The sequence below is a fragment of the Hemiscyllium ocellatum genome, chromosome 38 (genome assembly GCF_020745735.1).
Source record: "Hemiscyllium ocellatum isolate sHemOce1 chromosome 38, sHemOce1.pat.X.cur, whole genome shotgun sequence".
NCBI lineage: Eukaryota > Metazoa > Chordata > Chondrichthyes > Orectolobiformes > Hemiscylliidae > Hemiscyllium > Hemiscyllium ocellatum.
In genome coordinates, this window is record NC_083438.1 from 12,595,930 (window position 1) to 12,621,774 (window position 25,845).

Consider the following 25,845-nt stretch of genomic DNA (forward strand, 5'->3'; position numbering starts at 1 on the left):
AAGAGCTGGCAAGTCATGTCAACATTATACATGACATTGGTTCAGCCGCACGTACAATACTGTGTTCAGTTCTGGTCCCAACATTACCAAAGAGATGTGGATGCTTTGGAGAGGGTGCAGAGAAGGTTTGTGAGGGTGTTGCCTGGTATGGAAGGTGCTTGCTATGAAGTAAGGTTGAGTAGGTTAGGCTAATGTTCACTAGAAAAAACGAGATAGAGGGGGGACCTGATTGAGGTTTACAAAATCATGAAGGATATAGACAGGGTGGATAGAGACAAGCTTTTTCCCAGGGTGAAGGATTCAATAACGAGAGGTCTCCCTTTTAAGGTGAGAGGTGGAAAGTTTGTGGGGGATACACGTGACGAGTACTTCACACAGAGGCTGGTGGGTGTCTGGAATGCATTGCCAGCAGGTTCGGTAGATTCACTTCAGATGCGTCTGGACAGATGCATGAGTTGGTGGGGAGAAGAGGGATACAAATGCTTCGGAATTGACAGACAGGTTTAGACAGTAGATTTGTATCTGCTCAGGCTTGGAAGGGCCTGTTCCATTGCTGTAAATTTTCTTTGTTCTTTGTTAATGCAAGGAACGGATACTCCGTGTGAGTGTCACATAGTACTGAGGAAGAAACAATGTATGAGGAAATATGATAACAGATCAGACATAAAGGGTTTAAGTATAGTATACATTGTCTTTATGCTTACCCATTTGGAATAAGATGGCCAAATCGACAGTGCAAATCTAAGGTAATGAATCAGATATCGTTGACGGGCAGGAAACATGCTGAATTCAGAGATATTTGAGAATTCAGAGAGAGATAAAGCGAGAGAGAGAGAGAGACTGCGCGTGTGTGTGTGAGAGAGAGAGAGACTAGTGAGGGGAAAGTTGGTGGGACAGTACCCTGAATCAGAGATGAAATGGGGACAGTTTTGGACGCTATTTCGTCTGGATGATATTGCGTCAATGTGGAGCTAAAGACACTGCAAGGGGATAAAGACACATACGAACAAAGATGTTGAGCTAAACGATCAGCTGTGATCATTTTGAATGTTGGAGCATTCTCAAAATGCCGAATCGCCATCTCCTGCTCCTCGTTTCTATCACTTTATATTCCTAATGCTTCAGTACATTAACATGAAACAGAATCACATGATTGACACTCTAACCTTTATAGTTGGCAATAACGAGAATACCCCACACATTAATCAGACAGAATACAATTACAGATTTCTGAAATCTGCTTTGCCGATTTTCCTCTTTTTAGATCGTTTGACGGAGGCGACAATCTCTGCCAGCCCTTCACTGGCACTCTACGTGGCTGGAGATTCACTCACTATTAACTGCACAGTTCCACACAGCAACTTGACTGGACATCTGGAGTTGCTGAAGGACTCGAATTCTCTCAGCTTTGGACAAAGAGCCCTCACATACGTCATTGAAAACGTCACCACCAGCGACCAAGGGAGCTACCAATGTTCGTATCAGACTGAGGTGGCAGAGCAATGGTCACCCAGCTCTCTGAGTCAACCTGTTGATATTGTTGTTACAAGTGAGTGTATATTGTGTCAGTTATGGACAAAGTGACGACTAATCTGCAGCTGCTAGCGATCAGAGTCGAATGGTGTGATGTTGGAAAAGCACAGCGGGTCAGGCAGCATCTGAGGAGCCCCAGAGTCGATGGTTTGAGCATGAGGCCTTCATCAGGAATGAAGATGCTGATGATGGGCTTTTGCTCGAAACATCGACTTTCCTGCTCCAGGATTCTGCGTGACCAGCTGTTCCTTTCCAGCACCACACCTTTCCACTTGTGTCTGTTTTGTCAAATTAAACAATTCCTGAATTGTTCCAATGTGTGTTGATGATATTTTCTGGTGGCAGAACCTCCACGCTCAGACATAATTCATTTTCAGCCGTGTTTTATTTAAGCACACATTGTTCAGAAAATGCAACATGTACTTCCTTTGCTCTGCAGTTTCCATGTTTATGAAACGGTGACCACTTTGTTCTGGACTGCCCCCTCCATCCGGAATACCGTTCCGGGAGTTACCCTGTCCAGTCTTATGAAAAGATCTCTGAAATTTGCTCCAGGAGATACACCTTATGGTTGGGTCATGTCGTCTCATGACAGCAATGTGCCATCACACTGATACAGTCAGCGGGATTTGGACACGCGGAGCGAGTGGCAATGTCCAGCAGATGCAGATTAATGTGGATCAGCGAGAGGGTATCCAATGCAGTGCAAAGTGTCAGGGAGGTGGATTAGGATCCAAACGGTGTCAGATGGGGAAAGCAGGAATGAACCTGAGTGTTTCTGTACATCAGTCACGAACAGTAATTGTCGCCGGTGTAGCAGGGAATGAAGAAAGCAAATGGAATCTTGTCCTTCATAGGAAGAGGGTTCAGTCCCAGGATGGGATACCTTGATAGCACAGCTGGATATTTGTGCGTGCACCTTGGGTCTCCTTATGGGCAGGAGGATGTTCTGGTTCCAGAGATAGTTCAACAAAGCTTTCCCAGACTGTTTTCTGGGATGGCAGGGCTGACGTATGAAGAGAGTCTGGATTGGTTAGGAGTATGGTCACTGGTGTTTGGAAGAATGGTGAGGGATCTCATAGAAAGATTTAAAAAATTCTCAAAGAACTAGACAAAGATGAACACAGGAAAGATGTTCCAAATCACGGGCAGAGTCCAGATTCACAGTCTCAAGAGGACAGAGTGGGATTGAGAAAAGGAGTAATGTCTTCACTCAGAGAGTGGGGAGCCTGTGGGATTCTCTGCTTCAGGAAGCGGGCGAGGTCCAAATATCCCATGCTATTCCAGTTGGAGTCGGATAGATGTTTTACAGATTACAGCGAGAAAGCACGGGAGCAGGGAGTTGAATAATAAGGAACGATATTATTGAATGGGTGAGGTCAACTTGACGGGCCGAATGGCCTACTCCTGATCCAGTGTTGGATATTTTAGTGAGATGATTTGTTTTATTCGTCAGATCCTGCAACCGAGCCGAGCATCTCCGTGAGAGCTGACGGCGGATCAGTCAACATCAGCTGCACAGTTCCAGACGGTGTCCCTTCAGGCCGCTTTCTGTTGCTAAAGGACACGGTTCCCATCATCAACAGCACCATCAGCCAGCAATCCTTCACCTACACCATTCCGAACATCACTGCCAGCAGCCAGGGCCACTACACATGTTCCTACACAACCCAGGTTTCAGGTCGTTGGATACCATCGTTTCAAAGTCGCCCTGTAACTGTCGCACGTGAGTAAGGCTTCCGCTGGCTCGGTAAGACGTGAATATTCGGAAACCGTGTCCCAGAGCATGACTAAATCTGCAAGGTAGATATTTACAATGTAATTCCAACATTAGGGTCGGCTTCCTGTGAAAGAGGGCATTTATAAGGTAAACAGTCACGTTCGATTTGCCTTTCCTGCTCCATGCTCCCTGAGTGACCCTGCCCACATGTCTACAACACCAGCTGGCAAAGTCTTGATGTTCACTTCTTGACTGAGATGGAGTGACAAAGTTGGCTGGACAGCTGGTCTCCGGGGCACAGGGGCACCCCGTGCGTGGGTTTGCTTCCTGCACAGGCAGTGAGCAAAGTGAGAATGCAGCCTTCTCAAACTTTGAATGGGGCCCGGTGAGCATCTGGTTAATCCACCACCGGTCATCTGTCTGTCTGTCTGTGTGTCTGATGTATTTCTGTGTTTCTGTCTCTCTTTCTGTCTCTCTCTCTCTCTCTGTCTGTCTGTCTCTCTCTCTCCAAAAGCAATGCAGAACCTTGTAAACCTCCATAAATGAGAGATGCACAGAGAGAGGGAGAGACAGAGACAGAGAGAGAGAGTACAAACCAATGAGGGAAGAGCTGTTACGAGTGATCACTCAGTCAGTCTGTCACTTCCTGTATCGCTCTCGAGTTTTGCAGACCCTGATAAATCTACATAAAACATGTGTGTATTGGTGTCAGGAAAGTAAATGAACAACGATGGCCGATCAAAGTTAGAATGATTCGGATATCACCGTTCTCAAGTGAAGTAATGGATCCACTCTGTTCTCTCAGGATCGGGTGTGAGATTGGTCAATTCGAACGATCCGTGCTCTGGAACTGTGGAGGTGTTGTACGATGGAAGTTGGGGCACGGTTTGTGATGATGGCTGGGATTTGGCAGATGGCACTGTTCTTTGCAAGGAGCTGCAATGTGGACCCGTCCTGTCGGTGCACGGTAGCGCTCGGTTTGGAGGAGGTACTGGGAATATTTGGATGGATGACGTTTCCTGCGAGGGGACGGAGTCCCATCTCCGGTCTTGCTCCTTCCCCGGTTGGGGAACCCACAACTGTGGTCATGGTGAGGATGCAGGTGTAACCTGTTACCCAGGTAAGAGACCAGTGGATATCTTCTGTGAAACTGAGGCTCTCACATACGATTAACAATAACAGGGAAGAGAGGGAAAAATGTTGAAAGCTACAATCCAATTGGCGACGGCAAAGAACATGAACAGTTTCTGGCTTAAGTTCAAAAGCAAGAAACGAAAACGGAAAACCTTAATCCGCCATGAGGTAATTGTCACAGGGACAACAAGATGAAAGAGATAACTGGGTGACACAATGTGTGGTGACCGTGAGAATCGTGTTGAATCCCATGGGATATTTGGAGAGCGACTGGGGAAGGGGCAGCTGTTCCCAAAGAACGTGCTCCACCTGGAACATTCTGGAAGGGGAGTCCTAGTGAATTGTAAAACACGGCCTGTGGGTCAGGTTTTGAATGAACATGTTGGGTGTATGGTTTCATTTGCCTGGAAACTGAGAACATTAAAGTGGAACCACAATGTAGGATTGTAGGTTAGTGATGGTGCAGATTGTTCCAGTTAAGTAGATAAAGGATTGTTCTAAGGTAACTAGAGAAAGGATTGGTTCAGTAAAGGATAACAAAGGAAGTCTGTGTACCGAACCTGAGAGAATGGGTGAGATTCTGAATGATTTCTTTGCATCAGTGTTCACTGAGGAGAGGAACATGGTGAATGTTGAGGTTACTGACAGAAGTTTGATTAGTCTGGATCACATTGACCTAAGTAGGGAATATATATTGGGTAGGCTCGAGGTTGTTAAGGTGGTCAAATCACCAGGACGGGATGTGATCTATCCCAAGTTGCTGAGGGAGGCAAGAGAGGAAATAGCTGAAGCCCTGACAGATATCTTTGTGGCGTCCTTAAATACAGGTGAGGTGCCGAGGACTGGACGGTTGCTCATATTGTCCCCCTGTACAAGATGTTTAGTAGGGATATTCTGGGCAACTACATACCAGTGAGCCTGATGTCGGTAGTGGGAACCATTCCTGAAGAAGGGCTCATGCCCGGAATGTCGATTCTCCTGCTCTTTGGATGCTGCCTGACCTGCTGCGCTTTTCCAGCAACACATTTTCAGCTTCTCCGAGGAAGTGATCAAATTGATTAATGAAGTCAATGAAGGCTGTTGTTGTCATAGCTCGGTGGATAAAGAACTGGTTGCACAACAGGAGGCAGACAGGAGTAGTTGAAGAGAGTTTCTCAAACTGGAGAAAGGTTACCAATGGGTGTTCCTCAGGGGTCAGTGTTGAGCCACTGTTGTTTGTAATAGACATTAATGATCTGGGAGTTGGCACACTGTTGGTATAATCAGCAAGTTTGCAGATGACTCCAAGATTGGTGGAGGAGCAGAAAGCATAAGAGACTGTCAGAGAATACCGGAGGATATGGATAGACTGGAGAGTTGGGCAGAAAAGTGGCAGATGGTTATCCATCCAGACAAATGTGCGGTGACGCATTTAGGCAATACTGATTCTGGGGCGAATGATGCAATGAATGAAAGACCCGTGGGAAAAGTTGATGGGCATAGAGATCTGGGATTGCAGGTCCATTGTATCTGAAGGTTGCTGCACAGGTGGATAGAGTGGTCAAGAAGGCATATGGGATGCTTGCCTTCAGTGGATGGGGTATTGAGGAAAAGAGCTGGCAAGTCATGTCAACATTATACATGACATTGGTTCAGCCGCACGTACAATACTGTGTTCAGTTCTGGTCCCAACATTACCAAAGAGATGTGGATGCTTTGGAGAGGGTGCAGAGAAGGTTTGTGAGGGTGTTGCCTGGTATGGAAGGTGCTTGCTATGAAGTAAGGTTGAGTAGGTTAGGCTAATGTTCACTAGAAAAAACGAGATAGAGGGGGGACCTGATTGAGGTTTACAAAATCATGAAGGATATAGACAGGGTGGATAGAGACAAGCTTTTTCCCAGGGTGAAGGATTCAATAACGAGAGGTCTCCCTTTTAAGGTGAGAGGTGGAAAGTTTGTGGGGGATACACGTGACGAGTACTTCACACAGAGGCTGGTGGGTGTCTGGAATGCATTGCCAGCAGGTTCGGTAGATTCACTTCAGATGCGTCTGGACAGATGCATGAGTTGGTGGGGAGAAGAGGGATACAAATGCTTCGGAATTGACAGACAGGTTTAGACAGTAGATTTGTATCTGCTCAGGCTTGGAAGGGCCTGTTCCATTGCTGTAAATTTTCTTTGTTCTTTGTTAATGCAAAGAACGGATACTCCGTGTGAGTGTCACATAGTACTGAGGAAGAAACAATGTATGAGGAAATATGATAACAGATCAGACATAAAGGGTTTAAGTATAGTATACATTGTCTTTATGCTTACCCATTTGGAATAAGATGGCCAAATCGACAGTGCAAATCTAAGGTAATGAATCAGATATCGTTGACGGGCAGGAAACATGCTGAATTCAGAGATATTTGAGAATTCAGAGAGAGAGATAAAGCGAGAGAGAGAGAGAGACTGCGCGTGTGTGTGTGAGAGAGAGAGAGACGAGTGAGGGGAAAGTTGGTGGGACAGTACCCTGAATCAGAGATGAAATGGGGACAGTTTTGGATGCTATTTCATCTGGATGATATTGCGTCAATGTGGAGCTAAAGACACAGCAAGGGGATAAAGACACATACGAACAAAGATGTTGAGCTGAAAGATCAGCTGTGATCATTTTGAATGTTGGAGCATTCTCAAAATGCCGAATCGCCATCTCCTGCTCCTCGTTTCTATCACTTTATATTCCTAATGCTTCAGTACATTAACATGAAACAGAATCACATGATTGACACTCTAACCTTTATAGTTGGCAATAACGAGAATACCCCACACATTAATCAGACAGAATACAATTACAGATTTCTGAAATCTGCTTTACCGATTTTCCTCTTTTTAGATCGTTTGACGGAGCCGGCAATCTCTGCCAGCCCTTCACTGGCACTCTACGTGGCTGGAGATTCACTCACTATTAACTGCACAGTTCCACACAGCAACTTGACTGGACATCTGGAGTTGCTGAAGGACTCGAATTCTCTCATCATTGGACAAAGAGCCCTCACATACGTCATTGAAAACGTCACCACCAGCGACCAAGGGAGCTACCAATGTTCCTATCGGACTGAGGTGGCAGAGCAATGGTCACCCAACTCTCTGAGTCAACCTGTTGATATTGTTGTTACAAGTGAGTGTATATTGTGTCAGTTATGGACAAAGTGATGACTGATCTGCAGATGCTAGCGATCAGAGTCGAATGGTGTGATGTTGGAAAAGCACAGCGGGTCAGGCAGCATCTGAGGAGCCCCAGAGTCGACGGTTTGAGCATGAGGCCTTCATCAGGAATGAAGATGCTGATGATGGGCTTTTGCTCGAAACATCGACTTTCCTGCTCCAGGATTCTGCGTGACCAGCTGTTCCTTTCCAGCACCACACCTTTCCACTTGTGTCTGTTTTGTCAAATTAAACAATTCCTGAATTGTTCCAATGTGTGTTGATGATATTTTCTGGCGGCAGAACCTCCACGCTCAGACATAATTCATTTTCAGCCGTGTTTTATTTAAGCACACATTGTTCAGAAAATGCAACATGTACTTCCTTTGCTCTGCAGTTTCCATGTTTATGAAACGGTGACCACTTTGTTCTGGACTGCCCCCTCCATCCGGAATACCGTTCCGGGAGTTACCCTGTCCAGTCTTATGAAAAGATCTGTGAAATTTGCTCCAGGAGATACACCTTATGGTTGGGTCATGTCGTCTCATGACAGCAATATGCCATCACACTGATACAGTCAGCGGGATTTGGACACGCGGAGCGAGTGGCAATGTCCAGCAGATGCAGATTAATGTGGATCAGCGAGAGGGTATCCAATGCGGTGCAAAGTGTCAGGGAGGTGGATTAGGATCCAAACGGTGTCAGATGGGGAAAGCAGGAATGAACCTGAGTGTTTCTGTACATCAGTCACGAACAGTAATTGTCGCCGGTGTAGCAGGGAATGAAGAAAGCAAATGGAATCTTGTCATTCATAGGAAGAGGGTTCAGTCCCAGGATGGGATACCTTGATAGCACAGCTGGATATTTGTGCGTGCACCTTGGGTCTCCTTATGGGCAGGAGGATGTTCTGGTTCCAGAGATAGTTCAACAAAGCTTTCCCAGACTGTTTTCTGGGATGGCAGGGCTGACGTATGAAGAGAGTCTGGATTGGTTAGGAGTATGGTCACTGGTGTTTGGAAGAATGGTGAAGGATCTCACAGAAAGATAAAAAAAATTCTCAAAGAACTAGACAAAGATGAACACAGGAAAGATGTTCCAAATCACGGGCAGAGTCCAGATTCACAGTCTCAAGAGGACAGAGTGGGATTGAGAAAAGGAGTAATGTCTTCACTCAGAGAGTGGGGAGCCTGTGGGATTCTCTGCTTCAGGAAGCGGGCGAGGTCCAAATATCCCATGCTATTCCAGTTCGAGTCGGATAGATGTTTTACTGATTACAGCGAGAAAGCACGGGAGCAGGGTACTGAGTTGAATAATGAGGGACGATTGTATTGAATGGGCGAGGTCAACTTGACGGGCCGAATGGCCTACTCCTGCTCCAGTGTTGGATATTTTAGTGAGATGATTTGTTTTATTCGTCAGATCCTGCAACCGAGCCGAGCATCTCCGTGAGAGCTGACGGCGGATCAGTCAACATCAGCTGCACAGTTCCAGACGGTGTCCCTTCAGGCCGCTTTCTGTTGCTAAAGGACACGGTTCCCATCATCAACAGCACCATCAGCCAGCAATCCTTCACCTACACCATTCCGAACATCACTGCCAGCAGCCAGGGCCACTACACATGTTCCTACACAACCCAGGTTTCAGGTCGTTGGATACCATCGTTTCAAAGTCGCCCTGTAACTGTCGCACGTGAGTAAGGCTTCCGCTGGCTCGGTAAGACGTGAATATTCGGAAACCGTGTCCCAGAGCATGACTAATTCTGCAAGGTAGATATTTACAATGTAATTCCAACATTAGGGTCGGCTTCCTGTGAAAGAGGGCATTTATAAGGTAAACCGTCACGTTCTATTTGCCTTTCCTGCTCCATGCTCCCTGAGTGACCCTGCCCACATGTCTACAACACCGCCTCGATGTTCACCTCTTGACTGAGGTGGGTTGGCACGGTTGGCTGGACAGCTGGTTACCGATACACAATGTGGGGTTTGCTTCCTGCACAGGCTGAGGTCAAAGTGAGAATCCAGCCTTTTCAAACTTTGAATGAGGCCCGGTGAGCATCTGGTTAATCCACCACCGGTCATCTGTCCTTCTGTATGTATATTTGTCTCGGTGTCTCTCTCTGTAATCGCGGTACTGAACCTTGTAACACTCCATAAAAGGAACAGATACAGGGAGTGAGAGAGGGAGAGGGAGGGAGGTAGAAACCAGTGAGTGAGGAGCGTCCACCAGTCATCTTTCTGTCTGTCTATCACTTCCTGTCTCGCTCTCTAAGAGATTTGCAGATCTTCATAAATCTACATAAAACATGTGTGTATTGGTGCCAGGAACGGAAATGAACAACGATGGCAAATTAAATGTAGAATGATTCGGATATCGTCGTTGTCCTCTGAAGTAACGGGTCCACTCTGTTCTCTCAGGTTCGGGTGTGAGATTGGTCAATTCGAACGATCCGTGCTCTGGAACTGTGGAGGTGTTGTACGATGGAAGTTGGGGCACGGTTTGTGATGATGGCTGGGATTTGGCAGATGGCACTGTTCTTTGCAAGGAGCTGCAATGTGGACCCGCCCTGTCGGTGCACGGTAGTGCTCGGTTTGGAACAGGTAGCGGCAAGATTTGGATGGATGACGTTTCCTGCGAGGGGACAGAGTCCCATCTCCGGTCTTGCTCCTTCCCCGGTTGGGGAACCCACAACTGTGGTCATGGTGAGGATGCAGGTGTAATCTGTTACCCAGGTAAGACCCAGCTGTATAACTGAATGGACATCTTCTGAACAACTCAGGTTCCTGTATTGGTTTGGCATTTACAGGGAAGAGGGCAAAAAGCTTTGAAAGATGCAATCCAATTGGTTTTACATCAAGTTTATGACCAGCTTCTGGCTACATTGAAAAGCAAGAAAGGAAAATTAAAACCTGTATCCGCCATGAGCTAATTGTCACAGGGACAACAAGATGAAAGAGATAACTGGGTGACACAATGTGTGGTGACCGTGAGAATTGTGTTGAAAACCATGGGATATTTGGAGAGCTACTGGGGAAGGGGCAGCTGTTCCCAAAGAACATGCTCCACTTGGAACATCCTGGAAGGGGAGTCCTAGTGAATTGTAAAACACGGCCTGTGGGTCAGGTTTTGAATGAACATGTTGGGTGTATGGTTTCATTTGCCTGGAACATTAGTAGATTAAACCTGAAGCAGAACTTAAGATTGTAGATTAGTGATGGTGCAGATTGTTCCAGTTAATACAAGGAAGGAACACTACGGGTGAGCGTCATATTGTAGTGACGAAGCAAAAAAGTGTGAGGAAATGTGATGTCATCAGATGTAAAGGGTTTAACTCCATTTAGCGCTGTCTTTATGCTTGACCCATTTTGAAGGAAGTGGACAAACTGACAGTGCAAATCTAAGGTCAAGAATCGGATACTACAGGAAACATGCTTAACGGAGATCAGAAAAGAATTTTTACGATTCATGGATATTTGGGAATTCGGGGCGGGAGAAAGTGGGATAGAGAGAGAGAGAGACAGCGAGAGTGAGGGTGAGAGAAAAAGAGAGAGACAGAAAGATAAGGAGAGATCAGTGAGGGATATGGTGGTGGGGTAGGACCATTAATCAGAGATGAACGGGCGACAGTTTTGGACGCTATTTCATCTGGGATTGTTTATCGTCAATGTGTTTGGAGCGAAAGAAACAGCAAAGGAATAAAATCTCAGACAAACAAAACTGTTGAGCTAACCGACCAGCTGTGATTATTATGAATGGTGGAGCACTCTCAAAATGCCAAAAGGCCTAGTTTGGCTCCCAATTTCTTTCATTCAACATTCTTCATGTTTCAGGAGATAGGAAATACAGTGACATTTAACAGAATAAAGTATATGATTTATAGTCGGGGCGGCAGACTGTTTGGGGAGGCACGGTGGCTCAGTGGTTAGCACTGCTGCGTTATGGTGCCAGGATCCCAAGTTCAATTCCCGCTTCGGGCACCTGTCTGTGTGGAGTTTGCACATTCTCTCCGTGTCTGCGTGAGTTTCCTCCGGGTGTTCCGGTTTCCGGGCAGAGTCCAAAGATTAGATTAGACTTACAGTGTGGAAACAGGCCCTTCGGCCCAACAAGTCCACACCGACCCGCCGAAGCGAAACCCACCCATACCCCTACATTACCCCTTACCTAACACTACGGGCAATTTTAGCATGGCCAATTCACCTGACCCGCACATCTTTGGACTGTGGGAGGAAACCGGAGAACCCGGAGGAAACCCACGCAGACACGGGGAGAACGTGCAAACTCCACACAGTCAGTCGCCTGAGTCGGGAATTGAACCCGGGTCTTCAGACGCTGTGAGGCAGCAGTGCTAACCACTGTGCCACCGTGCCGCCCACGATATTCAGGTCAGGTGAATTGGCCATGCTAATTTACCCGTAGTGTTAGGTGCATGAGTCAGGGGTAAATGGGTCTGTTTGGGTGGCTCTTCAGTGGGGCACTGTGGACTTGTTGGGCCGAAGGGCCTGTTTCCACACTGTCGTGACTGTGATCTAATTTAGTTGCCAATAACGGGAACATCCCACACATTAAGCGGACAGAATACAATTGCAGATTTCTATCGTTCTCCATTCGTCATGTTTCAGTCCATTTCAAATCCAGTAACATTAAACAGAATGGTAAACGGCTCTCCAATCACATAATTGAGACTCTACCCTTTATAGTTGGCAATAACGAGAGTACCCAACACATTAATGAGACAGAATGCAATTGCAGATTTCCGAAATCTCCTTTACCAATTTTCCTCTTTTTAGATCCTTCAAAGGAGCCGACAATCTCTGTCAGCCCTTCACTGGCACTGTACGTGGCTGGAGATTCACTCACTATTAACTGCACAGTTCCACACAGCAACTTGACTGGACATCTGGAGTTGCTGAAGGACTCGAATTCTCTCAGCTTTGGACAAGGAGCCCTCACATACGTCATTGAAAACGTCACCACCAGCGACCAAGGGAGCTACCAATGTTCCTATCGGACTGAGGTGGCAGAGCAATGGTCACCCAGCTCTCTGAGTCAACCTGTTGATATTGTTGTTACAAGTGAGTGTATATTGTGTCAGTTATGGACAAAGTGATGACTGATCTGCAGATGCTAGCGATCAGAGTCGAATGGTGTGATGTTGGAAAAGCACAGCGGGTCAGGCAGCATCTGAGGAGCCCAAGAGTCGATGGTTTGAGCATGAGGCCTTCATCAGGAATGAAGATGCTGATGATGGGCTTTTGCTCGAAACATCGACTTTCCTGCTCCAGGATTCTGCGTGACCAGCTGTTCCTTTCCAGCACCACACCTTTCCACTTGTGTCTGTTTTGTCAAATTAAACAATTCCTGAATTGTTCCAATGTGTGTTGATGATATTTTCTGGTGGCAGAACCTCCACGCTCAGACAAAATTCATTTTCAGCCGTGTTTTATTTAAGCACACATTGTTCAGAAAATGCAACATGTACTTCCTTTGCTCTGCAGTTTCCATGTTTATGAAACGGTGACCCCTTTGTTCTGGACTGCCCCCTCCATCCGGAATACCGTTCCGGGAGTTACCCTGTCCAGTCTTATGAAAAGATCTGTGAAATTTGCTTCAGGAGATACACCTTATGGTTGGGTCATGTCGTCTCATGACAGCAATATGCCATCACACTGATACAGTCAGCGGGATTTGGACACGCGGAGCGAGTGGCAATGTCCAGCAGATGCAGATTAATGTGGATCAGCGAGAGGGTATCCAATGCAGTGCAAAGTGTCAGGGAGGTGGATTAGGATCCAAACGGTGTTAGATCTGGAAAGCAGGAATGAACCTGAGTGTTTCTGTACATCAGTCACGAACAGTAATTGTGGCCGGTGTAGCAGGGAATGAAGAAAGCAAATGGAATCTTGTCCTTCATAGGAAGAGGGTTCAGTCCCAGGATGGGATACCTTGATAGCACAGCTGGATATTTGTGCGTGCACCTTGGGTCTCCTTATGGGCAGGAGGATGTTCTGGTTCCAGAGATAGTTCAACAAAGCTTTCCCAGACTGTTTTCTGGGATGGCAGGGCTGACGTATGAAGAGAGTCTGGATTGGTTAGGAGTATGGTCACTGGTGTTTGGAAGAATGGTGAGGGATCTCATAGAAAGATTTAAAAAATTCTCAAAGAACTAGACAAAGATGAACACAGGAAAGATGTTCCAAATCACGGGCAGAGTCCAGATTCACAGTCTCAAGAGGACAGAGTGGGATTGAGAAAAGGAGTAATGTCTTCACTCAGAGAGTGGGGAGCCTGTGGGATTCTCTGCTTCAGGAAGCGGGCGAGGTCCAAATATCCCATGCTATTCCAGTTGGAGTCGGATAGATGTTTTACAGATTACAGCGAGAAAGCACGGGAGCAGGGAGTTGAATAATAAGGAACGATATTATTGAATGGGTGAGGTCAACTTGACGGGCCGAATGGCCTACTCCTGATCCAGTGTTGGATATTTTAGTGAGATGATTTGTTTTATTCGTCAGATCCTGCAACCGAGCCGAGCATCTCCGTGAGAGCTGACGGCGGATCAGTCAACATCAGCTGCACAGTTCCAGACGGTGTCCCTTCAGGCCGCTTTCTGTTGCTAAAGGACACGGTTCCCATCATCAACAGCACCATCAGCCAGCAATCCTTCACCTACACCATTCCGAACATCACTGCCAGCAGCCAGGGCCACTACACATGTTCCTACACAACCCAGGTTTCAGGTCGTTGGATACCATCGTTTCAAAGTCGCCCTGTAACTGTCGCACGTGAGTAAGGCTTCCGCTGGCTCGGTAAGACGTGAATATTCGGAAACCGTGTCCCAGAGCATGACTAAATCTGCAAGGTAGATATTTACAATGTAATTCCAACATTAGGGTCGGCTTCCTGTGAAAGAGGGCATTTATAAGGTAAACAGTCACGTTCGATTTGCCTTTCCTGCTCCATGCTCCCTGAGTGACCCTGCCCACATGTCTACAACACCAGCTGGCAAAGTCTTGATGTTCACTTCTTGACTGAGATGGAGTGACAAAGTTGGCTGGACAGCTGGTCTCCGGGGCACAGGGGCACCCCGTGCGTGGGTTTGCTTCCTGCACAGGCAGTGAGCAAAGTGAGAATGCAGCCTTCTCAAACTTTGAATGGGGCCCGGTGAGCATCTGGTTAATCCACCACCGGTCATCTGTCTGTCTGTCTGTGTGTCTGATGTATTTCTGTGTTTCTGTCTCTCTTTCTGTCTCTCTCTCTCTCTCTGTCTGTCTGTCTCTCTCTCTCCAAAAGCAATGCAGAACCTTGTAAACCTCCATAAATGAGAGATGCACAGAGAGAGGGAGAGACAGAGACAGAGAGAGAGAGTACAAACCAATGAGGGAAGAGCTGTTACGAGTGATCACTCAGTCAGTCTGTCACTTCCTGTATCGCTCTCGAGTTTTGCAGACCCTGATAAATCTACATAAAACATGTGTGTATTGGTGTCAGGAAAGTAAATGAACAACGATGGCCGATCAAAGTTAGAATGATTCGGATATCACCGTTCTCAAGTGAAGTAATGGATCCACTCTGTTCTCTCAGGATCGGGTGTGAGATTGGTCAATTCGAACGATCCGTGCTCTGGAACTGTGGAGGTGTTGTACGATGGAAGTTGGGGCACGGTTTGTGATGATGGCTGGGATTTGGCAGATGGCACTGTTCTTTGCAAGGAGCTGCAATGTGGACCCGTCCTGTCGGTGCACGGTAGCGCTCGGTTTGGAGGAGGTACTGGAAATATTTGGATGGATGACGTTTCCTGCGAGGGGACGGAGTCCCATCTCCGGTCTTGCTCCTTCCCCGGTTGGGGAACCCACAACTGTGGTCATGGTGAGGATGCAGGTGTAACCTGTTACCCAGGTAAGAGACCAGTGGATATCTTCTGTGAAACTGAGGCTCTCACATACGATTAACAATAACAGGGAAGAGAGGGAAAAATGTTGAAAGCTACAATCCAATTGGCGACGGCAAAGAACATGAACAGTTTCTGGCTTAAGTTCAAAAGCAAGAAACGAAAACGGAAAACCTTAATCCGCCATGAGGTAATTGTCACAGGGACAACAAGATGAAAGGGATAACTGGGTGACACAATGTGTGGTGACCGTGAGAATCGTGTTGAATCCCATGGGATATTTGGAGAGCGACTGGGGAAGGGGCAGCTGTTCCCAAAGAACGTGCTCCACCTGGAACATTCTGGAAGGGGAGTCCTAGTGAATTGTAAAACACGGCCTGTGGGTCAGGTTTTGAATGAACATGTTGGGTGTATGGTTTCATTTGCCTGGAAACTGAGAACATTAAAGTGGAACCACAATGTAGGATTGTAGGTTAGTGATGGTGCAGATTGTTCCAGTTAAGTAGATAAAGGATTGTTCTAAGGTAACTAGAGAAAGGATTGGTTCAGTAAAGGATAACAAAGGAAGTCTGTGTACCGAACCTGAGAGAATGGGTGAGATTCTGAATGATTTCTTTGCATCAGTGTTCACTGAGGAGAGGAACATGGTGAATGTTGAGGTTACTGACAGAAGTTTGATTAGTCTGGATCACATTGACCTAAGTAGGGAATATATATTGGGTAGGCTAGAGGTTGTTAAGGTGGTCAAATCACCAGGACGGGATGTGATCTATCCCAAGTTGCTGAGGGAGGCAAGAGAGGAAATAGCTGAAGCCCTGACAGATATCTTTGTGGCGTCCTTAAATACAGGTGAGGTGCCGAGGACTGGACGGTTGCTCATATTGTCCCCCTGTACAAGATGTTTAGTAGGGATATTCTGGGCAACTACATACCAGTGAGCCTGATGTCGGTAGTGGGAACCATTCCTGAAGAAGGGCTCATGCCCGGAATGTCGATTCTCCTGCTCTTTGGATGCTGCCTGACCTGCTGCGCTTTTCCAGCAACACATTTTCAGCTTCTCCGAGGAAGTGATCAAATTGATTAATGAAGCCAATGAAGGCTGTTGTTGTCATAGCTCGGTGGATAAAGAACTGGTTGCACAACAGGAGGCAGACAGGAGTAGTTGAAGGGAGTTTCTCAAACTGGAGAAAGGTTACCAATGGTGTTCCTCAGGGGTCAGTGTTGAGCCACTGTTGTTTGTAATAGACATTAATGATCTGGGAGTTGGCACACTGTTGGTATAATCAGCAAGTTTGCAGATGACTCCAAGATTGGTGGAGGAGCAGAAAGCATAAGAGACTGTCAGAGAATACCGGAGGATATGGATAGACTGGAGAGTTGGGCAGAAAAGTGGCAGATGGTTATCCATCCAGACAAATGTGCGGTGACGCATTTAGGCAATACTGATTCTGGGGCGAATGATGCAATGAATGAAAGACCCGTGGGAAAAGTTGATGGGCATAGAGATCTGGGATTGCAGGTCCATTGTATCTGAAGGTTGCTGCACAGGTGGATAGAGTGGTCAAGAAGGCATATGGGATGCTTGCCTTCAGTGGATGGGGTATTGAGGAAAAGAGCTGGCAAGTCATGTCAACATTATACATGACATTGGTTCAGCCGCACGTACAATACTGTGTTCAGTTCTGGTCCCAACATTACCAAAGAGATGTGGATGCTTTGGAGAGGGTGCAGAGAAGGTTTGTGAGGGTGTTGCCTGGTATGGAAGGTGCTTGCTATGAAGTAAGGTTGAGTAGGTTAGGCTAATGTTCACTAGAAAAAACGAGATAGAGGGGGGACCTGATTGAGGTTTACAAAATCATGAAGGATATAGACAGGGTGGATAGAGACAAGCTTTTTCCCAGGGTGAAGGATTCAATAACGAGAGGTCTCCCTTTTAAGGTGAGAGGTGGAAAGTTTGTGGGGGATACACGTGACGAGTACTTCACACAGAGGCTGGTGGGTGTCTGGAATGCATTGCCAGCAGGTTCGGTAGATTCACTTCAGATGCGTCTGGACAGATGCATGAGTTGGTGGGGAGAAGAGGGATACAAATGCTTCGGAATTGACAGACAGGTTTAGACAGTAGATTTGTATCTGCTCAGGCTTGGAAGGGCCTGTTCCATTGCTGTAAATTTTCTTTGTTCTTTGTTAATGCAAGGAACGGATACTCCGTGTGAGTGTCACATAGTACTGAGGAAGAAACAATGTATGAGGAAATATGATAACAGATCAGACATAAAGGGTTTAAGTATAGTATACATTGTCTTTATGCTTACCCATTTGGAATAAGATGGCCAAATCGACAGTGCAAATCTAAGGTAATGAATCAGATATCGTTGACGGGCAGGAAACATGCTGAATTCAGAGATATTTGAGAATTCAGAGAGAGAGATAAAGCGAGAGAGAGAGAGAGACTGCGCGTGTGTGTGTGAGAGAGAGAGAGACTAGTGAGGGGAAAGTTGGTGGGACAGTACCCTGAATCAGAGATGAAATGGGGACAGTTTTGGACGCTATTTCATCTGGATGATATTGCGTCAATGTGGAGCTAAAGACACTGCAAGGGGATAAAGACACATACGAACAAAGATGTTGAGCTAAAAGATCAGCTGTGATCATTTTGAATGTTGGAGCATTCTCAAAATGCCGAATCGCCATCTCCTGCTCCTCGTTTCTATCACTTTATATTCCTAATGCTTCAGTACATTAACATGAAACAGAATCACATGATTGACACTCTAACCTTTATAGTTGGCAATAACGAGAATACCCCACACATTAATCAGACAGAATACAATTACAGATTTCTGAAATCTGCTTTACCGATTTTCCTCTTTTTAGATCGTTTGACGGAGGCGACAATCTCTGCCAGCCCTTCACTGGCACTCTACGTGGCTGGAGATTCACTCACTATTAACTGCACAGTTCCACACAGCAACTTGACTGGACATCTGGAGTTGCTGAAGGACTCGAATTCTCTCAGCTTTGGACAAAGAGCCCTCACATACGTCATTGAAAACGTCACCACCAGCGACCAAGGGAGCTACCAATGTTCGTATCAGACTGAGGTGGCAGAGCAATGGTCACCCAGCTCTCTGAGTCAACCTGTTGATATTGTTGTTACAAGTGAGTGTATATTGTGTCAGTTATGGACAAAGTGACGACTAATCTGCAGCTGCTAGCGATCAGAGTCGAATGGTGTGATGTTGGAAAAGCACAGCGGGTCAGGCAGCATCTGAGGAGCCCCAGAGTCGATGGTTTGAGCATGAGGCCTTCATCAGGAATGAAGATGCTGATGATGGGCTTTTGCTCGAAACATCGACTTTCCTGCTCCAGGATTCTGCGTGACCAGCTGTTCCTTTCCAGCACCACACCTTTCCACTTGTGTCTGTTTTGTCAAATTAAACAATTCCTGAATGGTTCCAATGTGTATTGATGATATTTTCTGTTGGCAGAACCTCCACGCTCAGACAAAATTCATTTTCAGCCGTGTTTTATTTAAGCTCACATTGTTCAGAAAATGCAACATGTACTTCCTTTGCTCTGCAGTTTCCATGTTTATGAAACGGTGACCCCTTTGTTCTGGACTGCCCCCTCCATCCGGAATACCGTTCCGGGAGTTACCCTGTCCAGTCTTATGAAAAGATCTCTGAAATTTGCTCCAGGAGATACACCTTATGGTTGGGTCATGTCGTCTCATGACAGCAATGTGCCATCACACTGATACAGTCAGCGGGATTTGGACACGCGGAGCGAGTGGCAATGTCCAGCAGATGCAGATTAATGTGGATCAGCGAGAGGGTATCCAATGCGGTGCAAAGTGTCAGGGAGGTGGATTAGGATCCAAACGGTGTTAGATGGGGAAAGCAGGAATGAACCTGAGTGTTTCTGTACATCAGTCACGAACAGTAATTGTGGCCGGTGTAGCAGGGAATGAAGAAAGCAAATGGAATCTTGTCATTCATAGGAAGAGGGTTCAGTCCCAGGATGGGATACCTTGATAGCACAGCTGGATATTTGTGCGTGCACCTTGGGTCTCCTTATGGGCAGGAGGATGTTCTGGTTCCAGAGATAGTTCAACAAAGCTTTCCCAGACTGTTTTCTGGGATGGCAGGGCTGACGTATGAAGGGAGTCTGGATTGGTTAGGAGTATGGTCACTGGTGTTTGGAAGAATGGTGAGGGATCTCATAGAAAGATTAAAAAAAATTCTCAAAGAACTAGACAAAGATGAACACAGGAAAGATGTTCCAAATCACGGGCAGAGTCCAGATTCACAGTCTCAAGAGGACAGAGTGGGATTGAGAAAAGGAGTAATGTCTTCACTCAGAGAGTGGGGAGCCTGTGGGATTCTCTGCTTCAGGAAGCGGGCGAGGTCCAAATATCCCATGCTATTCCAGTTCGAGTCGGATAGATGTTTTACAGATTACAGCGAGAAAGCACGGGAGCAGGGAGTTGAATAATAAGGAACGATATTATTGAATGGGTGAGGTCAACTTGACGGGCCGAATGGCCTACACCTGCTCCAGTGTTGGATATTTTAGTGAGATGATTTGTTTTATTCGTCAGATCCTGCAACCGAGCCGAGCATCTCCGTGAGAGCTGACGGCGGATCAGTCAACATCAGCTGCACAGTTCCAGACGGTGTCCCTTCAGGCCGCTTTCTGTTGCTAAAGGACACGGTTCCCATCATCAACAGCACCATCAGCCAGCAATCCTTCACCTACACCATTCCGAACATCACTGCCAGCAGCCAGGGCCACTACACATGTTCCTACACAACCCAGGTTTCAGGTCGTTGGATACCATCGTTTCAAAGTCGCCCTGTAACTGTCGCACGTGAGTAAGGCTTCCGCTGGCTCGGTAAGACGTGAATATTCGGAAACCGTGTCCCAGAGCATGACTAATTCTGCAAGGTAGATATTTACAATGTAATTCCAGCATTAGGGTCGGCTTCCTGTGAAAGAGGGCATTTATAAGTAACATTCCTGCTCCGTGCTATCTGAATGACTCTGTCCTCATGGCCACAACACCAGCTGGCAAAGTCTCGATGTTCACCTCTTGACTGGGTTGGGTTAGCAAGGTTGGTGTGACAGCAGGTCTGCGATGCACAGCCGCACCCAGTGCGTGGGTTTACTTCCTGTCAGGCTGAGGTCAAAGTGAGAATCCAGCCGTTTCAAGCTTCGAATGCGGCCCGGTGAGCATACGGTTAATCCACCACCGGTTATCTGTCTGCCTGGCCGTCTGTCTGATGTCTCTTACTCTCTCTGAAATAGCCGTGCTGAGCCTTGTTTATCTATATAAAAGCAACAGATGCAGGGAGAGAGATAGGTAGAGAGAGTGAGAGAGAGAGAGAAAGAGAGATAAAGAGGTAGAAACCAGTGAGTGAGGAGCTGCAACCAGTCATCTTTCTGTCTGTCTGTCACTTTTTGTCTCGCTCTCTGAGAGATTTGCAGATCTTCATAAATCTACATAAAACATGTGTGTATTGGTGCCAGGAACGGAAATGAACAACGATGGCAAATTAAATGTAGAATGATTCGGATTACGTCGTTGTCCTCTGAAGTAACGGGTCCACTCTGTTCTCTCAGGTTCGGGTGTGAGATTGGTCAATTCGAACGATCCGTGCTCTGGAACTGTGGAGGTGTTGTACGATGGAAGTTGGGGCACGGTTTGTGATGATGGCTGGGATTTGGCAGATGGCACTGTTCTTTGCAAGGAGCTGCAATGTGGACCCGCCCTGTCGGTGCACGGTAGTGCTCGGTTTGGAACAGGTAGCGGCAAGATTTGGATGGATGACGTTTCCTGCGAGGGGACAGAGTCCCATCTCCGGTCTTGCTCCTTCCCCGGTTGGGGAACCCACAACTGTGGTCATGGTGAGGATGCAGGTGTAATCTGTTACCCAGGTAAGACCCAGCTGTATAACTGAATGGACATCTTCTGTACAACTCAGGTTCCTGTATTGGTTTGGCATTTACAGGGAAGTGGGCAAAAAGCTTTGAAAGATGCAATCCAATTGGTTTTACATCAAGTTTATGAACAGCTTCTGGCTACATTGAAAAGTAAGAAAGGAAAATGTAAAATCTGTATCCGCCATGAGCTAATTGTCACAGGGACAACAAGATGAAAGAGATAACTGGGTGACACAATGTGTGGTGACCGTGAGAATTGTGTTGAAAACCATGGGATATTTGGAGAGCTACTGGGGAAGGGGCAGCTGTTCCCAAAGAACGTGTTCCACCTGGAACATCCTGGAAGGGGAGTCCTAGTGAATTGTAAAACACGGCCTGTGGGTCAGGTTTTGAATGAACATGTTGGGTGTATGGTTTCATTTGCCTGGAACATTAGTAGATTAAACCTGAAGCAGAATTTAGGATTGTAGGTTAGTGACGGTGCAGATTGTTCCAGTTAATACAAGGAAGGAACACTACGGGTGAGCGTCATATTGTAGTGACGAAGCAAAAAAGTGTGAGGAAATGTGATGTCATCAGATGTAAAGGGTTTAACTCCATTTAGCGCTGTCTTTATGCTTGACCCATTTTGAAGGAAGTGGACAAACTGACAGTGCAAATCTAAGGTCATGAATCGGATACCACAGGAAACATGCTTAACGGAGATCAGAAAAGGATTTTTACTATTCAGAGATATTTGGGAATTCGGGGCGGGAGAAAGTGGGATAGAGAGAGAGAGACAGCGAGAGGGTGGGTGAGAGAAAAAGAGAGAGACAGAAAGATAAGGAGAGATCAGTGAGGGATACGGTGATGGGGTAGGACCATTAATCAGAGATGAACGGGCGACAGTTTTGGACGCTATTTCATCTGGGATTGTTTATCGTCAATGTGTTTGGAGCGAAAGAAACAGCAAAGGAATAAAATCTCAGACAAACAAAGCTGTTGAGCTAACCGACCAGCTGTGATTATTATGAATGGTGGAGCACTCTCAAAATGCCAAAAGGCCTAGTTTGGCTCCCAATTTCTTTCATTCAACATTCCTCATGTTTCAGGAGATAGGAAATACAGTGACATTTAACAGAATAGCAAACGGGTCTCCAAGTACATGCTTTATAGTTGGGGCGGCAGACTGGGGAGGCACGGTGGCTCAGTGGTTAGCACTGCTGCGTCATGGTGCCAGGATCCCAAGTTCAATTCCCGCTTCGGGCACCTGTCTGTGTGGAGTTTGCACATTCTCTCCGTGACTGCGTGAGTTTCCTCCGGGTGTTCCGGTTTCCGGGCAGAGTCCAAAGATATTCAGGTCGTGTGAATTGGCCATGCTAAATTGCCCGTAGTGTTAGGTGCATTAGTCAGGGGTAAATGGGTCTGTTTGGGTGGCTCTTCAGTGGGGCACTGTGGACTTGTTGGGCCGAAGGGCCTGTTTCCACACTGTCGTGACTGTGATCTAATTTAGTTGTCAATAACGGGAACATCCCACACATTAATCGGACAGAATACAATTGCAGATTTCTATCGTTCTCCATTCCTCATGTTTCAGTCCATTTCAAATCCAGTAACATTAAACAGAATGGTAAACGGCTCTCCAATCACATAATTGAGACTCTACCCTTTATAGTTGGCAATAACGAGAATACCCCACACATTAATCAGACAGAATAAAATTGCAGATTTCTGAAATCTCCTTTACCAATTTTCCTCTTTTTAGATCCTTCAAAGGAGCCGACAATCTCTGTCAGCCCTTCACTGGCACTCCATGTGGCTGGAGATTCACTCACTATTAACTGCACAGTTCCACACAGCAACTTGACTGGACATCTGGAGTTGCTGAAGGACTCGAATTCTCTCAGCTTTGGACAAGGAGCCCTCACATACGTCATTGAAAACGTCACCACCAGCGACCAAGGGAGCTACCAATGTTCATATCGGACTGAGGTGGCAGAGCAATGGTCACCCAGCTCTCTGAGTCAACCTGTTGATATTGTTGTTACAAGTGAGTGTATATTGTGTCAGTTATGGACAAAGTGATGACTGATCTGCAGATGCTAGCGATCAGAGTCGAATGGTGTGATGTTGGAAAAGCACAGCGGGTCAGGCAGCATCTGAGGAGCCCAAGAGTCGATGGTTTGAGCATGAGGCCTTCATCAGGAATGAAGATGCTGATGATGGGCTTTTGCTCGAAACATCGACTTTCCTGCTCCAGGATTCTGCGTGACCAGCTGTTCCTTTCCAGCACCACACCTTTCCACTTGTGTCTGTTTTGTCAAATTAAACAATTCCTGAATTGTTCCAATGTGTGTTGATGATATTTTCTGGTGGCAGAACCTCCACGCTCAGACATAATTCATTTTCAGCCGTGTTTTATTTAAGCACACATTGTTCAGAAAATGCAACATGTACTTCCTTTGCTCTGCAGTTTCCATGTTTATGAAACGGTGACCACTTTGTTCTGGACTGCCCCCTCCATCCGGAATACCGTTCCGGGAGTTACCCTGTCCAGTCTTATGAAAAGATCTCTGAAATTTGCTCCAGGAGATACACCTTATGGTTGGGTCATGTCGTCTCATGACAGCAATGTGCCATCACACTGATACAGTCAGCGGAATTTGGACACGCGGAGCGAGTGGCAATGTCCAGCAGATGCAGATTAATGTGGATCAGCGAGAGGGTATCCAATGCAGTGCAAAGTGGCAGGGAGGTGGATTAGGATCCAAACGGTGTCAGATGGGGAAAGCAGGAATGAACCTGAGTGTTTCTGTACATCAGTCACGAACAGTAATTGTCGCCGGTGTAGCAGGGAATGAAGAAAGCAAATGGAATCTTGTCCTTCATAGGAAGAGGGTTCAGTCCCAGGATGGGATACCTTGATAGCACAGCTGGATATTTGTGCGTGCACCTTGGGTCTCCTTATGGGCAGGAGGATGTTCTGGTTCCAGAGATAGTTCAACAAAGCTTTCCCAGACTGTTTTCTGGGATGGCAGGGCTGACGTATGAAGAGAGTCTGGATTGGTTAGGAGTATGGTCACTGGTGTTTGGAAGAATGGTGAGGGATCTCATAGAAAGATTTAAAAAATTCTCAAAGAACTAGACAAAGATGAACACAGGAAAGATGTTCCAAATCACGGGCAGAGTCCAGATTCACAGTCTCAAGAGGACAGAGTGGGATTGAGAAAAGGAGTAATGTCTTCACTCAGAGAGTGGGGAGCCTGTGGGATTCTCTGCTTCAGGAAGCGGGCGAGGTCCAAATATCCCATGCTATTCCAGTTGGAGTCGGATAGATGTTTTACAGATTACAGCGAGAAAGCACGGGAGCAGGGAGTTGAATAATAAGGAACGATATTATTGAATGGGTGAGGTCAACTTGACGGGCCGAATGGCCTACTCCTGATCCAGTGTTGGATATTTTAGTGAGATGATTTGTTTTATTCGTCAGATCCTGCAACCGAGCCGAGCATCTCCGTGAGAGCTGACGGCGGATCAGTCAACATCAGCTGCACAGTTCCAGACGGTGTCCCTTCAGGCCGCTTTCTGTTGCTAAAGGACACGGTTCCCATCATCAACAGCACCATCAGCCAGCAATCCTTCACCTACACCATTCCGAACATCACTGCCAGCAGCCAGGGCCACTACACATGTTCCTACACAACCCAGGTTTCAGGTCGTTGGATACCATCGTTTCAAAGTCGCCCTGTAACTGTCGCACGTGAGTAAGGCTTCCGCTGGCTCGGTAAGACGTGAATATTCGGAAACCGTGTCCCAGAGCATGACTAAATCTGCAAGGTAGATATTTACAATGTAATTCCAACATTAGGGTCGGCTTCCTGTGAAAGAGGGCATTTATAAGGTAAACAGTCACGTTCGATTTGCCTTTCCTGCTCCATGCTCCCTGAGTGACCCTGCCCACATGTCTACAACACCAGCTGGCAAAGTCTTGATGTTCACTTCTTGACTGAGATGGAGTGACAAAGTTGGCTGGACAGCTGGTCTCCGGGGCACAGGGGCACCCCGTGCGTGGGTTTGCTTCCTGCACAGGCAGTGAGCAAAGTGAGAATGCAGCCTTCTCAAACTTTGAATGGGGCCCGGTGAGCATCTGGTTAATCCACCACCGGTCATCTGTCTGTCTGTCTGTGTGTCTGATGTATTTCTGTGTTTCTGTCTCTCTTTCTGTCTCTCTCTCTCTCTCTGTCTGTCTGTCTCTCTCTCTCCAAAAGCAATGCAGAACCTTGTAAACCTCCATAAATGAGAGATGCACAGAGAGAGGGAGAGACAGAGACAGAGAGAGAGAGTACAAACCAATGAGGGAAGAGCTGTTACGAGTGATCACTCAGTCAGTCTGTCACTTCCTGTATCGCTCTCGAGTTTTGCAGACCCTTATAAATCTACATAAAACATGTGTGTATTGGTGTCAGGAAAGTAAATGAACA

The 25,845-nt window shown here is 46.6% G+C and overlaps 1 protein-coding gene across 1 annotated transcript in view; it reads left to right on the forward strand.

Annotated features, from left to right (window-relative positions):
* Nucleotides 1-25,845, forward strand: part of LOC132833893 (deleted in malignant brain tumors 1 protein-like) — a 90,873-nt gene that overhangs the window by 28,958 nt on the left and 36,070 nt on the right. The window contains 10 exon segments of the mRNA XM_060852553.1: nt 1,265-1,549; nt 2,990-3,259; nt 4,059-4,373; nt 7,244-7,528; nt 8,974-9,243; nt 9,969-10,283; nt 15,133-15,447; nt 18,317-18,601; nt 20,043-20,312; nt 21,065-21,415. Of these exon segments, the coding sequence (XP_060708536.1) occupies nt 1,265-1,549; nt 2,990-3,259; nt 4,059-4,373; nt 7,244-7,528; nt 8,974-9,243; nt 9,969-10,283; nt 15,133-15,447; nt 18,317-18,601; nt 20,043-20,312; nt 21,065-21,415 (2,961 nt within the window).